The sequence below is a fragment of the Oncorhynchus keta genome, chromosome 26 (genome assembly GCF_023373465.1).
Source record: "Oncorhynchus keta strain PuntledgeMale-10-30-2019 chromosome 26, Oket_V2, whole genome shotgun sequence".
Lineage (NCBI taxonomy): Eukaryota > Metazoa > Chordata > Actinopteri > Salmoniformes > Salmonidae > Oncorhynchus > Oncorhynchus keta.
In genome coordinates, this window is record NC_068446.1 from 31928835 (window position 1) to 31950573 (window position 21739).

Genomic DNA, 21739 nt, shown 5'->3' on the forward strand with positions numbered 1-21739 from the left:
GTCCAGGCAGATACACACAAGGAGGGAGGCGAGTTGTTTCCATTGAACAGCCTGTCTCCTGGCGATCCAGACTTGACCACTTAATAATTTACCCATGGTCTAAAATGCATGAGTGGACTCCTGTACATTCAGCTCTCTCTCGCTCTCTTTCGCTCTCTCTCTCTCTCTCTCTCTCATCTGAAGGGCAGATCAACACAATGATGCTCTGTGGTACAGAAGGAGAATAAATAATATTGCACATAAGGTGAAAGGCAACAGGGTCGGCATCAAGAAATATGGCTTGAACCTGTCCATATAGTCAGTCAGAGAATACTAAAATAGCACTGTTACAATTAATTTATCTTTTACATTGTTTTCCCCACCTTTATTTAACCAGGTAGGCAATTGAGAACAAGTTCTCATCTACAACTGCGACCTGACCAAGATAAAGAAAATCAGTGCGACAAAAACAACAACACAGAGTTACAGGATAAACAAACTTACAGTCAATAACACAATAGAAAAATCTTTGTACAGTCTGTGCAAATGTAGTTAGATTCGGGAGGTAAGTCAATAAATAGGCCATAGAGGCGAAATAATTACAATTTAGCATTAACACTGGAATGATATATGTGGAGATGATGATGTGTAAGTAGAGCTACTGGGGTGCTAAAGAGCAAAATAATAAATAACAATATGGGGATGAGGTAGTTGGGTGTGCTATTCACAGATGGGCTGTGTACAGGTACAGTGATTGGTAAGCTGCTCTGACAGCTGATGCTTATTGTTTGAGAGGGAGATAGAAGTCCCCAGCTTCAGTGATTTTTGCAATTCATTCCAGTCATTGGCAGGATAGATACAATAGAAGTACATCAATAATAATATACTGTATAAAAAGCTTTATGAGATAAAACATACAGCATTTGACACATAAATATCTTCTTATGAAGCAGTAGAGGCTTTTTGCAGAAAATACACACCCACACAGCAAATTCTCCAGTGTAAAAAAACTAACAAAATGAACAGTGTTAAATCAACATTGAAATTGTTGAGTCTGTGGACCCATATAGACGTTAGAACAGTTTTAAATTAACACGCTGCGTGAGTTTCAGGCCATTGTATTACACAAAAAAGGGTTTGATTTGTTCCTAAAGGGGTACAAACACTTGCAACTGTAATGGTATCCTGTAAAGAAAAAAAATGCTGGGAAATGTGATAATGATGGTTTTGGTTCAAAGTGATTTGTATGAGTTTCTAGCCCATGGATTAGGGTAAAAATAGGCCTTGTGTAATACTTATTATATTTTGTTAAAAAGCTTATTTTTTATGATACATACTTACTTAGGATCTCACTTGATTAAATTCATAGGACTGAAAATGGATGAATGCAACAACCATATCTCTGTCACCAACAAATACAATCATGGGTGGTAACTCAAATTTACTCGAAATTACAAGTAACTCTGAGAAATATTTGAACAAGGTTTTACACAAAACAGTGTGTTAATTTAACACTGTTCCACTGTCTATATTGGTCCACAGACTCAACACTTTCAGTGTTGATTTAACACTCTCAGTGATATTTTAGTTTTTAATGCTGGAGAATTTGCTGTCCATGTTTTCCAACTGCATAATACATTCTCCAGTGTTGACTGAGTATTAAAATATAAGTGTGCTGGAGTATGGGTTGTGGTTAGCATAAAGGAGGAATTAAGTACTGACATTGGGGAGATTAAAAACAAACCATCTGTCTCTTCAGGCCAGTCCTCGGGGGTATCTGTATGTCCCACGGCACTGATACGAGGGGTGAATTTAGTCTATTTCCCGTGGGTTCAATCATTGTTTAGGCTCAAAGTGGGCACAAGCACAGTGCCTTCATTCTCCTCACACTGTAGCTGTGTGTGTGACTGCGTGCGACTGTGTCTGGCAGGCAGACGTTACTCAGAGTTCTTGTATTTGGTGAAAATGTTGTACAACACCCTCAAGGTGGACTTCAAGTTCAGGTTCACAATGTCTATAACCAAACAATGCACACAAAATAAGTAATTCATTATTTATAAAAACAAAAATAAACTTCTCTCTGAGAGGGAAAATCACAAACACAAAGAAAAGCTCATGCTGCTTGACTGATTCTGGGTAATATTGGTATACAAACATAAAAATATACACTTTTCTTTTGACAATTCATCCTGTGAGACTTTATATTCAGGAAGACAAAAGCTGGCGGGGTAAGGTTGGGTGTGTTTGGGTCACATGCTGGCTTAGATTTACATCAATGTTCAAGTATCTAAAGTGAGAAAAGAGCTCCACCTACTGGACATCTAAGACATTAAAGATACTCAAGCATCATGAGCATTCCGATGACAGTCTACATTCAGAAAGCTTCCCTCTTCTATTGAAAGTTCACTGCCTGCATTCCCCATGTGTTACCGCTCTCCTTGTTCATCTAATGGAGGGGTTCCCAAACTTTGTAAAAACAATTACAGCCAATGTTTACTTTTTTTAATTGGGGTTATTACAATCTATTACAAATCAGTCTGACAGTACTTTTGACAGTATTTCCATCTGAAGAAAGTATAGTTTGAAGTGTCTGAAATGCATCAGAAAGGTATTGGGATGTTCAGAAGATCATCAGGCAATAATGTTGTATGATATTCTGTGTAGAAAAGAACATCATTGCACATTCTCTCTCACAACCCCATTTTTAAATCAGGCAAAAACACATGGGGTCGCAACCCCTAGTTTGGGAAACACTGATGTTATATATTGTGTCAGTACTGTACCGTCTGGTTTGGCTTTGGGTTTCTTCAGGCCTCCGTCCTGCATCAGCTCAAAGGCAAACGCCACATTGTGGACCTGAGGGGAACCAGGGGAGAGAATGAACAAGATGAACCTGCTAGCGGTTGACCAAAGAAACACCACTTCGACAAGTCCACCTCTCACAGAGAAACCCCACTTCTACAAGTCCACCTCTCACAGAGAAACCCCACTTCTACAAGTCCACCTCTCACAGAGAAACACCACTTCTACATGTCCACCTCTCACAGAGAAACACCACTTCTACATGTCCACCTCTCACAGAGAAACACCACTTCTACATGTCCACCTCTCACAGAGAAACACCACTTCTACATGTCCACCTCTCACAGAGAAACACCACTTCTACATGTCCACCTCTCACAGAGAAACACCACTTCTACATGTCCACCTCTCACAGAGAAACACCACTTCTACATGTCCACCTCTCACAGAGAAACACCACTTCTACATGTCCACCTCTCACAGAGAAACACCACTTCTACATGTCCACCTCTCACAGAGAAACACCACTTCTACATGTCCACCTCTCACAGAGAAACACCACTTCTACATGTCCAACTCTCACAGAGAAACACCACTTCTACAAGTCCACCTCTCACAGAGAAACCCCACTTCTACATGCCCACCTCTCACAGAGAAACACCACTTCTACAAGTCCTACCTACCTTCTGCTCAAAGTTTTCCAGTGTGAGGAAGAAGCTGTAGAGGGGGACAAAGTAGTCCTGTTATGAACCCCACCAGGGCAGAGCCCCACCTGTTATGAACCCCACCAGGGCAGAGCCCCACCTGTTATGAACCCCACCAGGGCAGAGCCCCACCTGTTATGAACCCCACCAGGGCAGAGCCCCACCTGTTATGAACCCCACCAGGGCAGACAGAGCCCCACCTGTTATGAACCCCACCAGGGCAGAGCCCCACCTGTTATGAACCCCACCAGGGCAGAGCCCCACCCGTTATGAACCCCACCAGGGCAGAGCCCCACCTGTTATGAACCCCACCAGGGCAGAGCCCCACCTGTTATGAACCCCACCAGGGCAGAGCCCCACCCGTTATGAACCCCACCAGGGCAGAGCCCCACCCGTTTAGCAAAAAAAGTATTATAGTAATATTTACTTGCTTGTTATTTTAGCACTAAGACGTGTCACATATCAGTTTGCAAACAAAGTAAAAAACAATGTATTGAGTTAACAAAGCTGCATACAAACATGGTCTATTTGTTGCTTTCTTGAGTGAGGCAGCTCCAAAATGCAGGTGTTTCAGCCTAGCTCAGCGGCCCAGTGGAAAGTACAGAGCGTAGGGGTTGGTAATCTTCTGTCACTCATGGGGACACTAGGTCACTGCAAAATCTACAGGGAGAGCTAGAAAGTTTAATCAGTTTTCATGTGGTTTCTTCCTTCACAGACTCCATGAAATGATGACCGCTTCCTGGTCAAATGATTAATTCTGTGTGTGGTTTCCTAGAAACAAGGTTGGCTGATCTTACCCCTATTGCTCAACTTAAGCCACCAACCCCTAAAGTGTGAAGGAATGCATGTTTAAATCTCTCTTCAAATATTTGACCTCCTTTATAACATAGAGCTTGTCAGGTGTGTGATCCAAGAGTGTGTCAAATGCATCCCTTTCTGAGATGCAGTAAAAAAAGGGAAAAAAATAAATCTATACAGGTCAGTGGAAGAATCTGAATTAAGTCCTCTCTCCACGTCTCCTCAAAACCCATTGGATGAGAAAGCCAGAGGTCCCTCCCAATCGAGGATGTGAGGATGAATGCAATTGAGATTCTCCCAATGAGTCATCATCATTTATTATTTTATTTCACCTTTATTTAACCAGGTAGGCCAGTTGAAAACAAGTTCTCATTTACAATTATGATGTGCAACAGATAATAGATATGTGTTGTGTCTCCTCACCTTGACCACCACCACCTGTACAGACATCTGTTTAGACAATCTGATGGGGGACAGATAGTGCATGGCCAGAGTCACCAGCAGGTACAGTATGGCCACCAGGTTCTTAGTATGGATAGCTGTGGATGGAGGAGGCCAGCAGAGGGAGCTGTCAGCATTCACCAGGTTTAAATTGTGACTACTAAGGTCAAATGTTTTTTAATTAAGTGCTTTCTAGAGGTCAATTTAATGGTAAAATTATGATTTTTATTAGATACTTTGTTAGCATGATATCAAAGAACACTGATCACAATACAGAATATATTATTAAGTGTGTTAAATGTTGCGTTAGCCACTCGGACTGGCAATTGAATGGCACCTGTCAATGTTTGGTCTTAGACTGTAAAATACAACTCACAGTCAACGCTCTACACAATGGACCAGCCGTAAGGCCTGAGCAGCTGGTTGACAGACTCCAGTACCGTTTGGAGCATCTACTTCTGTCTTCTCTCTGACTGGGTCACCTCAGCCACATTTAGCTTCCGACCCGACAGCTTCACTGTCACCAGCAGAGAAGAGACACACAGGGACTTATAAAGCAGTCGCTCAGAGCATCATAATAAACACAAACACACATACACTGCAAATGCTTTATAAACACTCACCCTAAACACTTACACCATTTATCAGAATCAAAGAAACTGTGAAAACAGTGATGTTGCTAGCATCAAAATATTATATAGTTCATCAGAAAAACACCAAGCTCAGCCACAGACACTACACAGAGTCCAAACAAATGATTCCTTACCAAATAACTTCTAGAGCACCTGTCCATCATAGCAATCCTCCTCCAAGTCTTTGAAGATGATCCTGTCCTCCTCCAGCTCATTGTTGATCCAGTCTATTAACACCTGGACACAGCAACATCCTTTAGCATCAGAGTATGTTCTCAAAATAAAGGGATACACACTACTGAGAGATGTGGAAAAGTCACCTACCCTCTGAAGATCTTTCAATGGAGGATTCTCTGGAAGTTGGGTTCAGCATGTTCCTCTCAGCATTCTCTTCTAAGAAAGACATTGGAAGAATACACTCAACGGCGAAGCCAGAGGGCTACAACTGATACACATAGAAGTAGTACATATCATCATCCACATTTGAGAGTGCAACACTCTACACAAACATCCAACACACACAGAGTACACTTCTCCTGTGTACTACTATACTAGTGTACACTCATCTTGGATCATAAGAATGATTCAGACAATGAGTGGAATTAAGACACAGGGGGTTGTCCTTTGCACGTTGCTCTTTCATTTCCTCATCCACCAAAAGTCACTCACAGTCACAGTGAGTCCCCCAGAAGTCACCCTTAATGAGCTTCCGTAACCCCCAGTCACTGAGAATCACCCCAGTCAGAAAGAGGCAAAGACAAGTACAATCGTCACCGAAGGTCAAGTGTCAACAGTCAACCAACAGTTTGAGTTGCTGTTACCCAGCAACAGAGGCATATTGTACAATGCAGTCGGAAAGTTCAGACCCCTTGACTTTTTTCACATTTTCTTACGTTACAGCCTTATTCTAAAATTGATTAAATGCATTTTTCCCCGCATCAATCTACACACAATATCCCATAATGACAAAGTGAAAATAGGTTTTTAGAAATGTTTGCAAATGTATTAAAAATTAAAAACAGAAATACCATATTTACATAGGAATTCAGACCCTTTGCAATGAGACTTGATTGGCAATGTTAAGTACACAAGCCACCAAATCCAGAACGAAGTCCTTGAGGGCTTAGCTGAGATGGTACAAAGTGAAATAACAGGAGAAGCAAAAGAAAGTGACGTTTTTAGTGTAATTGCAGATGAAACCAAAGATTTAAAGAAAAAATAACAAATGTCTTTAGTTGTGAGGTACTATTACAACGGGGCCATCCACAAAAGTTTTACACTTTTGATCAGCTGAAAGCTTAGATGCAGCAGGTCTCATAAATTATAATTGATTGCCTTGAAAAACATGGTCTGGACTACAGAAATAATCTTGTGGGGCAAGGCTATGACGGTGCATCCGTCATGAGTGGTATGCATTCTGGTGTGTCTGCACGGATTAAAAACAGCGTGAGATTAGCATTTTATGTGCACCGTAATGCACAGTGTTGGAATTTGGTTCTTGTCAATGCTGTAAAATCAGTGCCTGAGGCAGCTAACTTTTTTGCTCTCCTGCAGAAGCTTTATAACTTTGTATCTGGCTCATATGCTCATCTCAAGTGGCTTGCAGTTCAGAAAGAGATGTATCTACAGCAGCAGCCCAGGGAACTACGGAGACTTACTGATGTACGGTGGGCATGCAGGTATGCCGTAATCTGAGGGACAGGCTTCCAGCAGTTCTGAGAGTGCTACAGGATATCACACTTGAAAATGGTGGTGATAAATCAGTGGAGACAAGGGGCCTTCTTTCTCAGATAGATTTACATTTCATAGGGCTTTTGGGTACTTTTTGTAAAGTGCTTGGTGATGCCACATGTCTTTCTGACATGCTCCAATCAAGCTCTCTTGACCTAGCAAGGGCTGAGGATCTACTAGGTGCCCTTACAGACACATTACAGGACTACAGAAGTGAGGGTTACTTTGGAGAACTATGGGAAGAGATTGCAGAGCACTGAAAAATAAGTGTACAAACAGCATGTAAAAGACAGCCTAAAACAAGCTTAAGATTTCACGACTCATTGATGATGAGCACTGTAGCACAGAAAAATTGTGACCAAAGTGATGTTGAGAGCTTCCAAAGATCTATCTATTATCAGGTGCTTGACAGTCTCACAGCTGAGTTACAGAGGCGTTTTCAAAGAAGAATTGTGAGATAATGCAAGGGGTCCAGTCTCTCAACCCAAAGAATACAACATTCTTGAATGAGGAGCCTGTTTGCCTTTGCTGAGTCCGATTTAGAGGACCTCAAACATGAGGTTCATCAAACCAAGCTGCTTCTTGATAGGAGAGTGAAAAGTGGAAGGGACAGACCGTCTACTCTCCCTGACTTTGTTGTGTTTCGAGAAACCTTATAAAGGTCTTCCATGAGCACTTTCGACTTTCTAAGATTTGTTGTTACACCAGTCAGCCGTGTTTCTTGCGAGAGAAGCTTTTCAGCTATAAATCTGATTAAAACCCACCTGTAACAGTACCAGCTACATTATTTTCACATTTACATTTTTGTCATTGAGCAGATGCTCTTCTCCAGAGCGACTTACAGTCTAGCATCCTACTTATAAGTGGTACTTATGTTATAGCAGTTTTAAAGTTGAAGAAATGCCTTGATTGAGAAACTAGCCAATCACTCACATGGTCCGTTCAGTTCTGTTGTTTGGGGGGCAGGATCTCCAAGTAAGGTTTGGACGGTCTGGCACACTGATTGGGCTAGTGAGGTCAAGAGAGTGACACTGTTAAATATCACAGTCGATGAGTGACAGTCACCTCCAGGACTGTACACAGTTTCCCCCCCAGCCAGGGACATCGGGAGGTGGGTCTGGTGGGCAAAGATGTCTGGGGTTTCACACATGACCCTGGGACAAAACATGAAAGACATTCATTACAATAAAATGACAATCCCTCCACACTCGATTGGTTATTCATCAAAAGGTTAAATGCCTTACCTCTGGGTCTCCAATGGCAGAGTCAAAGTCAGCACAAATACCAAACCTGGGCTGAACTGAAACAAAGAGCATTGATTTAATTTGTACCTTTATTTAACTAGGCAAGTCAGTTAAGAACAAATTCTTATTTTCAATGATGGCCTAGGAACAGTGGGTTAACTGCCGGGTCAGGGGCAGAACAACAGATTTGTACCTTGTCAGCTCGGGGGTTTTAACTTGCAACCTTCCGGTTACTAGTCCAACGCTCTAACCACTAGGCTACCCTACATAATTTGAGATTGAAATGTAGAGATTGATCATCAGACATGTTTTGTGAGTGCTGCAGATGCAGGAGAATGCCTCACCTCAGATGCGAGAACATGGAAGATGGAAAGGTAATCACTGTTCTCCTTCCCCACCTGTAACCACTCAAGAGATAAAATGAGAACTGAAGGCATAATGCTACTGAGGAAGAAACAAGGGCTTCTTAGAATTGAAATGACTTCTAGAATTCTACTTCTATGGCATTGACCTTGTTCCAGGTTAAGTTGCTGTTGAAGCCAGCACCCTTCTCTTTGCCCACACTGTCATAGTCAGACTCCCTCAGATTGGGCCAGATGCCTTGGTGCTCATAGCGGTGCCAGGAGAAGTAGAGCACAATGGGAGACAAAGAGGGGTGTCAGTCAAGATGGATTAACAGCCAAAAAGTCCAGTTAGGATAAAGAAAAGACACTCGGAAGAGAACTGGAAGCTGTCCGTGATGCACGTCCCAGGCCACTATCAACATCCTGGGCAAAACAACAGCACTCTTAGAAAAACACCACACATTCTCCTATTCTATTTCCAAAGGCATACACTGGAATCCATTAGGAGTGGGTTCTATCCAGGCCCTGCTCACCTCTTGACATTGTAGTGTTTCTTGACATAGTGGGCAGCGATGGCTTATGTTGTAAAAACACAGAAGCCGTTGCCAGACTGTGGTGTCTGATAGAGAGGAGGGAGAGAATACCAACTACCAGATACTGTTAACTGACATACATGAAGTCCATGACACCTCGAGGCACATTGTAAATATAACAGCTGAGGGCTAATCTCTTTATATAAATCAAGGACCACTTTGGAAACAAGTGTTTAATTAGGAATTGTAAGTGCTATCCTCTGAGAATACATTGTACATGCTGTTTGTTTTTTACCCCCAAAATTATATTAACCTATTATTATTATTGTTGTGGAAAATGTCATCCAAAGATTAAGGCAGAGTATTCAATTGTATAATAACTTTAATCAAGCAACTGCAGGGGAGGGAGATCTGATTTCACAGGGAAGAACTCAGGAGTAAATGGTTCCATGTCCCTTATATAGTGGGAGGTGACAACACAATCATATTATTTACGCAAGTTATTTCATACAAGCAACAGTTCCAGAACACAATGGCCTTGTGTTAGGGTGCAGACATAACAGGAGTCTATGAAAGGCATAACATCACAGTGCAACACAGGACATATCCATTGAAAAGTTACAACAGCTCACCCCACATTCTGTCCCTGTCCCTTCAGACCCACCTGACCAGAGCCATACCGTTCCTCACGTTCCCAGTCATCACACTGTCCACCAGTGGTAGATGTTCTACAGTTGACCAAGATAGCCCACACCTTAGCTAGCCACTGCTTCTGGCAGTTTCAGTCGTGTTTAAAAAATATATATATTGTTTTGTTTTTATCCTGACCACTACACATCTCAATTGGGACAATAAAGATAATTATAGATAGCCCATTTCATCTCACCGGTTAGAAGTAGACTTATCCATACTGCAGTGTGCATAGAATAACATACAGTACAATAAGGATGGAGAATCACATAGGCGTTTGTAGCGGGTCATCTGCTCATAAATCAAAGCAGTTCCAGATCTCTTTAAAGCAGAGTTGTAAGGACTTCAATGCCAGAAGGACAGGAACACAACTTTAAAGCAGAGTTGTAAGGACTTCAATGCCAGAAGGACAGGAACACAACTTTAAAGCAGAGTTGTAAGGACTTCAATGCCAGAAGGACAGGAACACAACTTTAAAGCAGAGTTGTAAGGACTTCAATGCCAGAAGGACAGGAACACAACTTTAAAGCAGAGTTGAGAGAATGTAAATAGCTGTACCTGTAAAACACGCTGCAGAGCAATACAACTTCATATTGGATTTAGAGGAACACATTTATTGTGTATTTATTAGAGATGTTTGTGTCACCTGACCACAGGACAGTTTTGATTGGTTTTCATACCAAGGAACGTGGACATTTACACATTTTGTTAATGAAATTGAATAATAAAGTGTGATGTGCAGATGTTGAGGTAAAAAAAAAATGTTGTAAGTAAAAGTCTTACTTAGGCCATGTAAAAAAAAAAATGAAAATATGGTGGTCACTCACAAGGTTACACCAGTCCTGCTAGAAAATAATGTGCTAGGAGGATATGGAAGAAAATCATACTAACACAGATTCAAATATATAAACAAATCTGAAGTGCTCCGTTACAGAGATTGGTTTTCAGAGCATGACATAACAGAAAATTAAGTAAAACTGCATGAGATCCTTCTCAGTATACCAGGGTAACTGGCTGGTGACTGGATCCTGTCAAACACAGATTGGAGACATGGCACTGATAGCAGGCAATCACTACAATAACTACTGCCAGTTGGCAAGAGCCACCCTGCCAGACGGTAAGCTCCACAGCACCTGCCATGACCAGCAGCAACCGGGGCATTGTCTCAGTGCCGACTGGAACCCAAAACAGAACACTGATCTATCATTGCCAAGATGCATCTTTACTGCCTCCAACCAGAAATAAGTGCCCCCAAAGCACAACACTACTATACATGTCAATGTCTATTGAATAAAAGTGTTTTAGTCAAGCAACATTAGTTTTATGACAGTAGATGCTCCCATTTTTTGACGATGGAACTGTAATTCATAGGACTGATCTTCTTGGGCTGAATAGTTACTATAGGCATCATGATACTCTGAAAGTGGCACAGGCTGGAACAGAGTGCTGTATCTCAAATGTCTGATGAAACAAACCTTCTCCAACAGTCTTCACTCAACATTTCAATTCTCGCTCTGTAAAAAAAAAAAAAGAGCTCGTTTAAAAAATAAATAAAAAATAAACATTTTAGTTAAAAAAAGCAAATGATAATTCCGTACAATCAGAGACAGTTCATTGTAGTCCTGTGCGAAGTAGCAGGGGCGTCAAGTTTTTGTATCTGTCTTTGGGGAAGTGGGTGACAGAGTCGAGGTGGTGGCCCTTAAAGAGGAAATCTTTCTACCAGAGTTCCAGAGAATAGATATTGCGATAGATTTCCTGAATTGATACGATAACAATACATAGAACACTACGATTAGAACAGTAATGTGCACCACTGTTTAGTATTACTACTAGTTTGTTGTAGCCATCACCCATATTAGCTACTGTTATGGTAGTGAATGGTATCAGCAAAAAGCTGCATGCAAAAGTGGCCGTATCGATCATTTTAGGTTTATCGTCCCAGCCCTACCTCAGAACACCCCCATGGGTTACTGAGAAACTCCTAGACGTCACCTATAAGTGCTTAGGCAGCACATCACTCATTTCAAAATCATCTCTCTGAACCCCACCAGTGCAGGATTACTTTAAAACCTCCTGATAAAAAAAAAAAGAAAAGGGAATAACAGAGATGTTGCTCTTGGTTGTGTGGGTGGCTATGATTTACATCATCACTACGATACACCTTGAGGAATGACTTTTGGCTTGGCAAAGTACCAAACACACTCCCAGTCTACAGATACTCGCACATACAGTATGGACTGCTCTGCAGCCTGTAAAAACAGCCCAGTAGTTTAGGCCTATATGCATTTCAAGGGCCTATTGAGGAGAAAGTAACAATACAGAAGATTCAGATAGAAATGTATCGCGTAGACAAGATATGATCGTCATATCGAATAGGGGAATCGTGTCAGCACTATTCATTCAATTTCTATCTGCAACGTTCGACATCGCTGGATACAGCTCAGTAAAATGTTGTTCCGTGTTGTGTTAGTTGAGCCAGATGGTGTTGAGCTGGGTCTGGTTCTTGATGCTGGTGTCCATCTTGAGCACCTCTCTGATGGCCATGGTGGCATAGGTGGAGGGAGGCAGAGAGAACTCCATCCTCAAAGCCCTGTACTTCCCCTCTGGAGGTGGGAGGAAGAGAAGAGAGGAGGGATAATGAAGAAAAAAAGAGTGAGGCAGAAACTTCACCAGAAAGAGGGCTGTCGAGAATTATTTGTTTTTCTCTACCACTTTAAAATGGGGGTACACATACAAGCCAAGTTGAGGAGGAACACAAGTGATCAATGTACAGCAACATGAAGCTAGAACAGACCTTTGTTGAAGACCGGAGGAGGTTGGTCCTCTAGTTTCTCCACATCCGTGTGAACCAGAGAGATACGAGGGTCATCATAGTTAATCACCTCCCTACACAAGGAGACGATACAAGAAATACAACTCAACATCGTACCTGAAGAAATTGAGGACAGATTATCAAAAAATGTATTTGAAGTGCATTTAACAAAAGCCTCAATAATCATTAGGTGGGTGCTTATATATTTGTCCAGTATCACTCATGTACAAGTGTGTATTATATACATGTAAATTGGACATGTGTTTTTTGCATATCCCAACTCCCCAAGACACCTGTGGCGAGAGAGAGGGGGGGGGTCACAGCCAGGGTCAGCCATTATCAGTGGCGACCAAGGAGCAATTAGGGTTAAGTTCCTTGCTCAAGGGCACATTGAAAACCGTCACCTTGTTGGCTCGGGATTCAAACTAGCAACCTTTCAGTTACTGGCCCAACGCTCTAACCACCAAGCTACCTGTTGCCCTAATAAATAAATAAATAAAACACATAGTACCAGTCAAAAGTTGACACCTACTCATTCCAGGGTTTTTCTTTATTATCTACATTGTATATACATTGTAGAATACAAGACATGAAAACTATGAAATAACACACACCAATCATGTAGTAAGCAAAAAAAGTGTTAAATCAAAATATATTTTACATTCCCTCTCAACCAGCTTCATGAGGTAGTCACCTGGAATGCATTTCAATTAACAGGTGTGCCTTGTTCATTTGTGGAATCAGTTGAGCCAATCAGAACAGCTCAAATAAGTAAAGAAAAACAGTCCATTATTTTAATGGAAAATGTCAAGAAAGTTTCTTCAAGTGCAGTCACAAAAACTATCAAGTGCTATGAATGAGGACCGCCACAGGAAAGGAAGACAGAGTTACCTCTGCTGCAGAGGATAAGGTCATTAGAGATTGCAGCCCAAATAAATGCTTCAGAGTTCAGATGACCTGGCCTCCACAATCACACATCCTCAATCCAATTGAGATGGTTTGGGATGAGTTGGACCGCAAAGTGAAGAAAAAGCAGCCAACAAGCACTTAGCATATGTGGGAACTCCTTCAAGACTGTTGGAAAAGCATTCCAGGTAAACCAGGTTGAGAGAATGCCAAGTGTGTGCAAAGCTGTCATCAAGGCGAAGGGTGGCTACTTTGAAGAATATAAAATATATTTTGATTCGTTTAACACTTTTTTTTGGTTACTACATGATTCCATGTGTTTCATAGTTTTGATGACTTCACCATTATTCTACAATGTAGAAAATAATAAAAAATAAAGAAAACCCTTGAATGAGTAGGTGTACAAACTTTTGACTGGTACTGCATATCACACTCACGCACAATTTTGATTAAATAAAGAAATCCTCAGCTCCCTTTTATGTCTTTGGAATGTGTAACGACATTTTGCATAATACTATTAGATAGATCTTTACTAGTTAGCTATGACAGAAAATTGTTCTATTACTTGATACCGAGGTGAGAGTGAGTGTTACAGACCAGCTGACGTCACTGGGTTTGATGAGGATGCGTCGGTAGGCCCCGGCCAGAGAGTAGTCCCTCACCCTGTGTCTCATGTTGTCAATGTCCAGGTTATCTGCACTCAGCTTCTCCCTGTAGCCCTTCCCCACTGTTACAGAACAGGAGGAAAGGACACAATCACATCTGAAACACACACCTCACACACATATCTAAATAGAATAGTATACTCCAGAGATATAGTAGTCCAGGGATTTAAATTATTCTCCTCCTCTGCTTCGACCCCCACAAACAACAGGCATCAGTACAGCAGTTGTGTGGGAACTGTGCCCTGCCATGGAGGATAAGAGGATGCAGGGCTCTCTTACCGTGGTGAGTGGGGTAGATGACATCAAACCCTGGTAGGGGCATCACCACGTCCTGAATAGAGTGGGTCTCTGCCTCGGCTGCACACAGAACGAACGCAGTGCCTGGAGATAGAGGGCGAATAGGATGTGTACATTAGTTGGTTTGAGCCCCTACATAGAATAAACACTAACTCAGTCCAGCCTAGCAGGTGGTCTTGAAGCCCTCTGTTCGACGTGGATTATCACACTTGAGAGCCATCTGTGAGACAGGCACTCTAGGCTGTGTGCTCGTCCTCTACAGAAGATTTAACAAAGGATTTAAAACTCAGTTGTCCCCAAATACACCCACACGAAGGCGCACAAGACAGATAGGACCCACCTCCTCTGAGCACGAGGTCTCCCTCCACAGCCTTCAGCCCGAAGGCCTCAATGCGTCTGCTGACCATGGTGTTCCACATAAAGCTCTGGTAGCTGTGGATGTACATCAGCCGGTTATTACGAGGGATCTAGAAGATGAGGGCCAACACAGGGAGTTAACCCACCGTACGGAAACCTGACGAAAACAGACTAAATGAATCAAACAAATCAACAGTGGACCCGTGCGGCCAAGTTTGTTTCTCACCTTTTACAACATACAATCCATTGGAAACACACAGGGATAAATAAATCATGTACATGATGTTTGGAAAGTGTGTGCAAGTCACCCATGACTTCCCGATTAGTCATAACAGTGCATTTGCCAGTTAGTCTGTAAAAGCTGGCTCAGCTCACCATGGCAAATGCAGTGATGATGTTCTTCTTGCCGTACATGGAGAGGCCTCGGAGCAGATGTCCCTCCACACAGCGTTTCACAGGTAGCTTCTTAAGCGCTGCCTCTGGGTCCTGGGACTGGGCCCACTCCTCACGACACTTCACTAGGTAACCTTTCTCCGCTGCAGAGAAAGGTCACAGTAAATCAAGTCGAACACATGATCTTGCAATAATGCTTTGGCCATCTGGTATCTGACATTACATGAAAAGCATTCAAAACCGAGTCAAATGAAGGAGAGTGGCTGTTTACCTCCAGGGCGAGGCTTCAGGATCAGATCTATCACTTCATTCCAGTTGTCTTGCAGGATGGCTCTGGTCCAGACACAACAACAGTCAAATCACCTATCCCCTGCCTACCCCATACCCGTGGGCCAGTTACACCATGCACAGAGTAGTCATGTTCTTGCCTGCTGACCCTATACCCTATGTATGTCACAGGAGGCTGCTGAAGGGAGGACGGCTCATAATAATGGCTGGAATGGCATTGTGTTTGATACCATTCCACATATTTCATACCAGCCATTACTATGAGCCCGTCCTACCCAATTAAGGTGCCACCAGCAACTGGCGTACGTGTGTGTGTCTGTCCTTACTTGCCAACCTGGTGTGTGGGCACGGCAGTGGTGCCAAAGCGCTGCATGCCGTAGTAGTTGATAAAGCCTGTCTCTCTGAGGGAGGTCATGGCCTGCTGGACCTGGTCATCTGTCCCGGTGATGTTCCTGTGGGAGACAACCAGCCAGTAACAAAACAGCAACGCTGAGCAGATTAAAAGTTGTTGCTATTTGAATAAATGGGGAGTAATTATAGTTACAAAGAATGTTATAGCAAAGACAGACATCACACACAGCTAGTATCCACTGACCTGATGACCACAGTGAAATTATTTCCCCGTAGTTCCCCCAGTTTCAGAGGGTGTTTTTTGTAGCAGAAGTTTCCCAGCTTGAAGTTATTGAGGCACTTGTTAAGGTGAGACAGTCTTTCTGCTGTGACCCTGAAGTCACAGGCAACATAAAGGCCCAGTGCAGTCAAAAACAGGATTTTCCCATGTTCTATATACAATTCCACACAAGGAGGCCAGAATAATAGTGTGAAAATTATGGCAATGCTTTTTAGTGTAAAAGGTGTTTGAAAAGAGTGCCTGAAATTTCTGCTTGTTTTGCGTGGATGGAGTTTTGGCCTGTCTGGCGACAATCACCAGGCAGTATAAGTTCATAGACCAATAAGATCGAGTTCAGGTTAAATACCTCTCCAATTAGGTCCCTCACTCAGACCACTCCCAGAGAGTCCTAGTAAAATTCTTGCTTGCTTGATCTTTGCTAACAAGCAATTTTTATAAAAAGAAAAACATTTATATATATCTAAGCAACCTTTTATTTGAAAACAATCACAGTAAAGGCTCTCCACAGAGATTTCATAGTCAAATAGAGCTACAGAGCTTCGTTTGTGCTGGGTTCCCAAAATCCTGCATCACAAAAGTAGAACTACGTAGACAAACCTCCGTTGGATCTGTTGCAGTTCCATTGCATAGAGGATGTAGAGCCCTTAATGTACTTAATTACATGTTTGTCAGTTTGATGAGTGGCAGGCCACCACACTCACTTGAGAACTGCAATCTCCTGCACAGTGATGGCTCTCTTGTCCTTGGTCCCCATGTAAGAGAACACATTAGGCCTCATCCTAGAGAAAAGCAGACACACAATGTCAGTCAGGAGTTGTACAGTTTAGTAAAGTTACACATCCTGTGAGAAATGCTATGAAAAAAACCAAGTGTTCTACCTGAGGAACTTGGACAGCACATTGATGGCCTCCATGGTGTCCTTGTTCTCTTTGTAAAGGACAAAGTGGCAGAAGGCCCCACGGCTCTTAGGCCAGGAGTGTTTCCTGGGGGCTGTCCAGGGACACAGGAGTAAGTCGTGGAGAGACAGGCAGAGGATCAGATATCTAACACCTTCTGTCACCAGAGAATACATCCTCATCAGTATTCAGGCCTTTGATAAGTTACTGAAACTACCTGGCGCTTTCATCTTTTTGGATGGAAGCAGCTTCGTTACGGGCCCCAACACATACAGCATTAACCACTTCTCTAACAAATTATGCCGGGAGCATCCTGCCTGTCCCAAGATGTCAGAATAATTTAAATGCTGCACTTGAACACTCATTCCCCATTGATCTAAAGTATAAACTAACCAACTGAGGTTCTGTTCCCTTAGCCTGAACAATATGATAACAGTTCATCACACCCTGAAAATAGTCATGACTATTTCTTTACCATAAAGACAATCGTGCAAGACTGATGATGCCATGACAGATGATATTTAATCAGATGTGAGGCTACCAACATTTAGACTAGTCTCCTGAAACCTTTAAATTGCATATACCTCTCTTTTTCTGAGCAGTGTGGACAAGGATTTCTTACCTGCAGCGATTTTGACCTCTGTCCACACAGAGAAGAGCAAAAGGAATAGAATATTAATGATAAAAGACTGTTACTAAAAGAAGTTTATGGACCGTTAGGCAGACAGACCGACAGGGGAGGCGAACCAGCATGCAGGTTTGGAGTGCTGTTGTGTCAAACCGTTTCTGTGCAGCAAGTCATGTGCCACGGGCATGACAAAGCAATTATTTGATGACAACCGTGCTGTGCTCTTTTTGCACAAGCTACTGAATTCACAGGAAATTATTGATGTGAATAATGTCAATGTCTTAACTGATCTCAAAATAGGCCAGTCAAGGAGATTCTGCTGATTTGTTGGGCCTAAAAGTCAAGACCCATGTGCTCTCTCACAGGCCATGGGCCTGGTCAGGATCTTCATGCAGTATCATCATGCAGGTTTGTTGTGTTGACATTGCACATGCACCTGTTCATTCATGCAGCCTGCATTTTATCCCATACGCTAGCCAACCCAGTATTTTTTATTTTATTTAACTAGGCAGTAGCTACTCGGCTCAGACAGAACCACATGCAGTGAGAACCTAAGAGGCCAAGCTGAACAAGGGCATGCAGCACAACCCTTCCCAACCATTCAACAAGAACTTTCCTCATTCTGAAATGTAAACTCTTTATTGAAGCAAGAGACACAAACTTGAGTGCGACTTGATTCTGTTCTATGACAGACGTTACAGAGATTTCACCCTGCGAAAATAAACCAGAGAGATACAAACTCAGAAAAGGTCCATTACACCCATCTCCCATTCTCTTGTCTCTACCTGCGAGGGCTTTCTGCCCGGCTGCGTGGTAGGCCACGATGAACTTCTTTCCCTCCCGCTCCTCTGTCTTGGTCTCCAGTCCAGGGTACAGGGTCTTGACAGCTTTGTGGACCAGGGTCCGTTTCTCTTTGGTGTCATCCTCCATCTGTGTTCAACCAGAAGCAACTGGTCACCTTTCAAGACAGGTGAACTATTCAACGTTATATAAACCCACTGGTCAAGGTGGATAACAAACTACTACTAAATTCTCAGACTTAATTAATGGGTTTTTAGAAAGTCAGCGTATTCACCTCTATGGACACGTTGCCCTCTTTTTTCTTGAAGAGCTGCAGCTGCTCAAGTTGGTGTTTCTGCTCCTCTGTGAAAACCTCAGACCCTGGCTGCTCTGCCACACTGGCTTCCTTGCACAAGACAAAGCCAACATCAGTTTAAAGATGGAATCCACAGTTGGGGAAGCAGGACTAACTGGTGTATTCAGGTGGCCACACACATCTCTCCAAAGTGTGCACAGTTGTCCCTAAGCAATTTTATGAGTCGAAGAAGAATCTTCAACTATAAGGTACTTTTTGGAGCTCTCTTAGCTGTGCTGCTGAGGAACTAGAGCAAGCACACTTGTAGTTTTGTTTGGAACACAACCTGCATCCCTGAAATCACAACTACTGTTGTTGTTTACGCAATCCAAAAGCGGCCCATTATAAATTGCAATCTGAGTCAGGTGGCCATGATTTCTTGCCAACGTGACTAGCTAAGTTATAAAATATGATCTTACACAAGGCAATTTGGTTCAGCTAGGAAGAAGTTGTGAGTGCATTCAGGTGCGTGTGCTTTCTTCACAATATAACATATGCTCATTGTGTTCAGAACTACCCAGGGTATGACGACACTTCATCTTGTAAGTTGACATCAAACATAGAAATCATAAACATTGACACTGTATATGACATGAATTTTGAAGTGAGATGGGACTGGGACTCACGGGTGTTTGGCTTGCTTGTCAAGGATGTATTTACTATAATCCTTAACATCTCATATTTCAAAATACACAGAGTCCTCTTAATTTACAGCATTTCTCTTACTTAGATAAAACATTTTCTAAAGTTACCCAATTACCAGGAGGGATGCGGTCAACTTCTTGTTGTGCGCGGTGCTCAAATTCAGAACAGTTGTCAGTCAAAACCCATACAGCACTGTGAAGTGCAGAGGAATAGCTTTGACGTCACGTATAGCATGTTACTGTACAGCCACGACGTTCCAATGTAGGTGCTTATTAGTGCTCAAATCTTCCATCTCAATCACGTATACGGGTACGGGTGTAAAGGGCTACGGAGTCAAGTTTTAACTTCAGGAATGATTATGTTTCACTCTAAAACTGCAAGACGAAAGACAGTTCTACTGATACATTGTTAGCTCACCTCAGCCTCCTCAGGGACCGAGAGATCATCCAACTGCACTGTCTTGCCTTCTTTGTTGACCTCATGTACGACAAAGTCAGAGTACCTAAATAAAGAGTATTAGATTTTCTGTCAGTGTGAAACGCACACAGCAACACATATACATCACGCCATGGATCAGATCACACTACAGCCTGACTGGAATCAGTACAAACCTCTCCTTGAGGATCCCAGAGAAGCCCTTGTGTTCACTGACAAATTTCAGAATCCCCACATCCAGCTCTGTGAGCCCATGCTTCATCATCTCTGCAAAAGCCTCTCCAGAACCTAACCCGGCCCCTTCTCCATCCTCCTCTTCCAGTGGCTCTGTCTCCTCCCCCTCTGGTTCTTCTGTCTCATCCTGGGCTGGCTTGTGAGAGTGTCCTCCTCTGTCGTTCTCATCCTTCTGGACTCTGGGTCTCTTGGTGCTGTGGGCCACCTCATCCTCCAAGGCAGGGCAGGCCCTTTTCTCCCCCCCAGGGGCAGGGACCAGCATGGGCTCTGTATCCGCCATAGGACACAAGCTGAGGGTCAAGAGAAGATAACAAGGACATGTGAATGAATAGGTCAACATCCCCACCACTACTAGACACTTCTCTTACACTAACTATTGGTAGAGTTGTGGCAAACACTGACTTAAAAAATATATATTTAACATTTGAAAATGTTGCATGTTGCGTTTATTTTTGTTCAGTGTAACTTGTTAGTATTAATGTAAATATAACATGATAATTATTCTGGTTGGCTATAATCAAAGACAGTAAGTACTCTGTGCTCGCTAGCAGGGTTCCTTGCTGAAACAGTGTAACAACAACTTGTCACCCTGTGACTAGGATGTAAAGACATTGTTGGTACAGTTCCATCCAACTGTCGAATTGCAAATAAATGGCAGATGGTTAGGAGACGTGTTTAATTTCACATTTTTCTTTTGGCATCATCAACTGGTTAGGTAGTTTGGTTGCTAGCTAGCTAACGATAGATATTAGCTCATAACAATAACCTAAGTCGTAACATGACTTGCTAAAGGAGCCAACACATGCTTAGCCATGGAAAAGCTATGCATCGTTACATGAATGCCAAATAAAATACTGACATAAACTGTTATTTAACTTTGAAATCTGATTTACCTACTTATTCAGTAGAGTACGCACAGCGAAGTACCCCAGTTTTCCTACACACATGTGTGTGTGTGTGTGTCTGCTCGAATCCGGAAAAAGTAATGTCTTGAAACCCGCCCATATCAACACTTATTGGCTGAAGGACATGTCAATAAAAAAATCTCCCGTTTCTTTAACAGTGGTGGTACTCGTTTAGCATGGCCCGGTATCCCGGGTGTATGGAGATTTTCAATGGAACTGTCTAAAATGAGAGGTCGGGGCCCACAGATAGCATATGATAGCGAAAAAAGTAATTTAGCACGTGGAGTAATTAGTAAGATTCTGTGTTTTCAAATACAAATGATTGCTTTGATAACAACGCGTTTATATGCCTTCCTAATGAAAACTAGTTAGAAAATTAAAACATATATTTCATGGAAAACATATGTATGTTTCTGGAAGATGCACCATGCTGCCTTTTTCACAACCGAGCAGCGCCGATTACTGTTCATTTTGAGAAGGTCACTCACCCCTTTTGCCCGTTTCTGTCACGGGACTGTTGCCCAGCATAATCGAATCCGCCGACTTGGATCAGAATTAGGGTTACATTGGCCCAACGCCCCAGTGTTTCAATATAACGCTATCTTTCATTTATG

At 42.5% G+C, this 21739-nt stretch overlaps 1 protein-coding gene and 1 pseudogene across 4 annotated transcripts; both read right to left on the reverse strand.

The window, feature by feature from the left end:
• Nucleotides 1-1916: 1916 nt before the first annotated feature.
• LOC118358766 (beta-parvin-like) lies at nucleotides 1917-9910 on the reverse strand (annotated as a pseudogene).
• LOC118359255 (pseudouridylate synthase 7 homolog) lies at nucleotides 9573-21226 on the reverse strand. 4 transcript variants are annotated; one of them, XM_035737674.2, is made up of 17 exons: nucleotides 21118-21226; nucleotides 20163-20510; nucleotides 19969-20053; nucleotides 18847-18957; nucleotides 18557-18701; nucleotides 17766-17783; nucleotides 17126-17237; nucleotides 16949-17026; nucleotides 16212-16340; nucleotides 15943-16068; nucleotides 15600-15661; nucleotides 15311-15471; nucleotides 14919-15045; nucleotides 14561-14662; nucleotides 14214-14343; nucleotides 12693-12784; nucleotides 9573-12501 (listed from the first exon to the last, which is right to left on the reverse strand). In XM_035737674.2, exons 1-17 carry the CDS (start codon nucleotides 21165-21167, stop codon nucleotides 12365-12367), a joined length of 2013 nt encoding a protein of 670 aa, XP_035593567.1. In that variant the 5' UTR covers nucleotides 21168-21226; the 3' UTR covers nucleotides 9573-12364. The 4 variants fall into 4 exon arrangements, with proteins under 4 accessions (XP_035593567.1, XP_035593570.1, XP_035593569.1 ...); XM_035737677.2 differs by having other exon boundaries at nucleotides 21114-21205; XM_035737676.2 differs by lacking the exon at nucleotides 17766-17783.
• Between the last annotated feature and the right edge of the window lie 513 nt (nucleotides 21227-21739).

Excerpts from the sequence above, each read along its gene's own strand:
- LOC118359255 (XM_035737674.2), bottom strand. The coding sequence starts at position 21,167 with ATGTGTGTAGGAAAACTGGGGTACTTCGCTGTGCGTACTCTACTGAAT. Across the intron at positions 17,027-17,125 it reads GTGCTGTCCAAGTTCCTCAG|GATGAGGCCTAATGTGTTCT; the intron begins GTAGAACACTTG and ends GCTTTTCTCTAG. Across the intron at positions 12,785-14,213 it reads AAACCCAGTGACGTCAGCTG|GGAGGTGATTAACTATGATG; the intron begins GTCTGTAACACT and ends CTCCTTGTGTAG.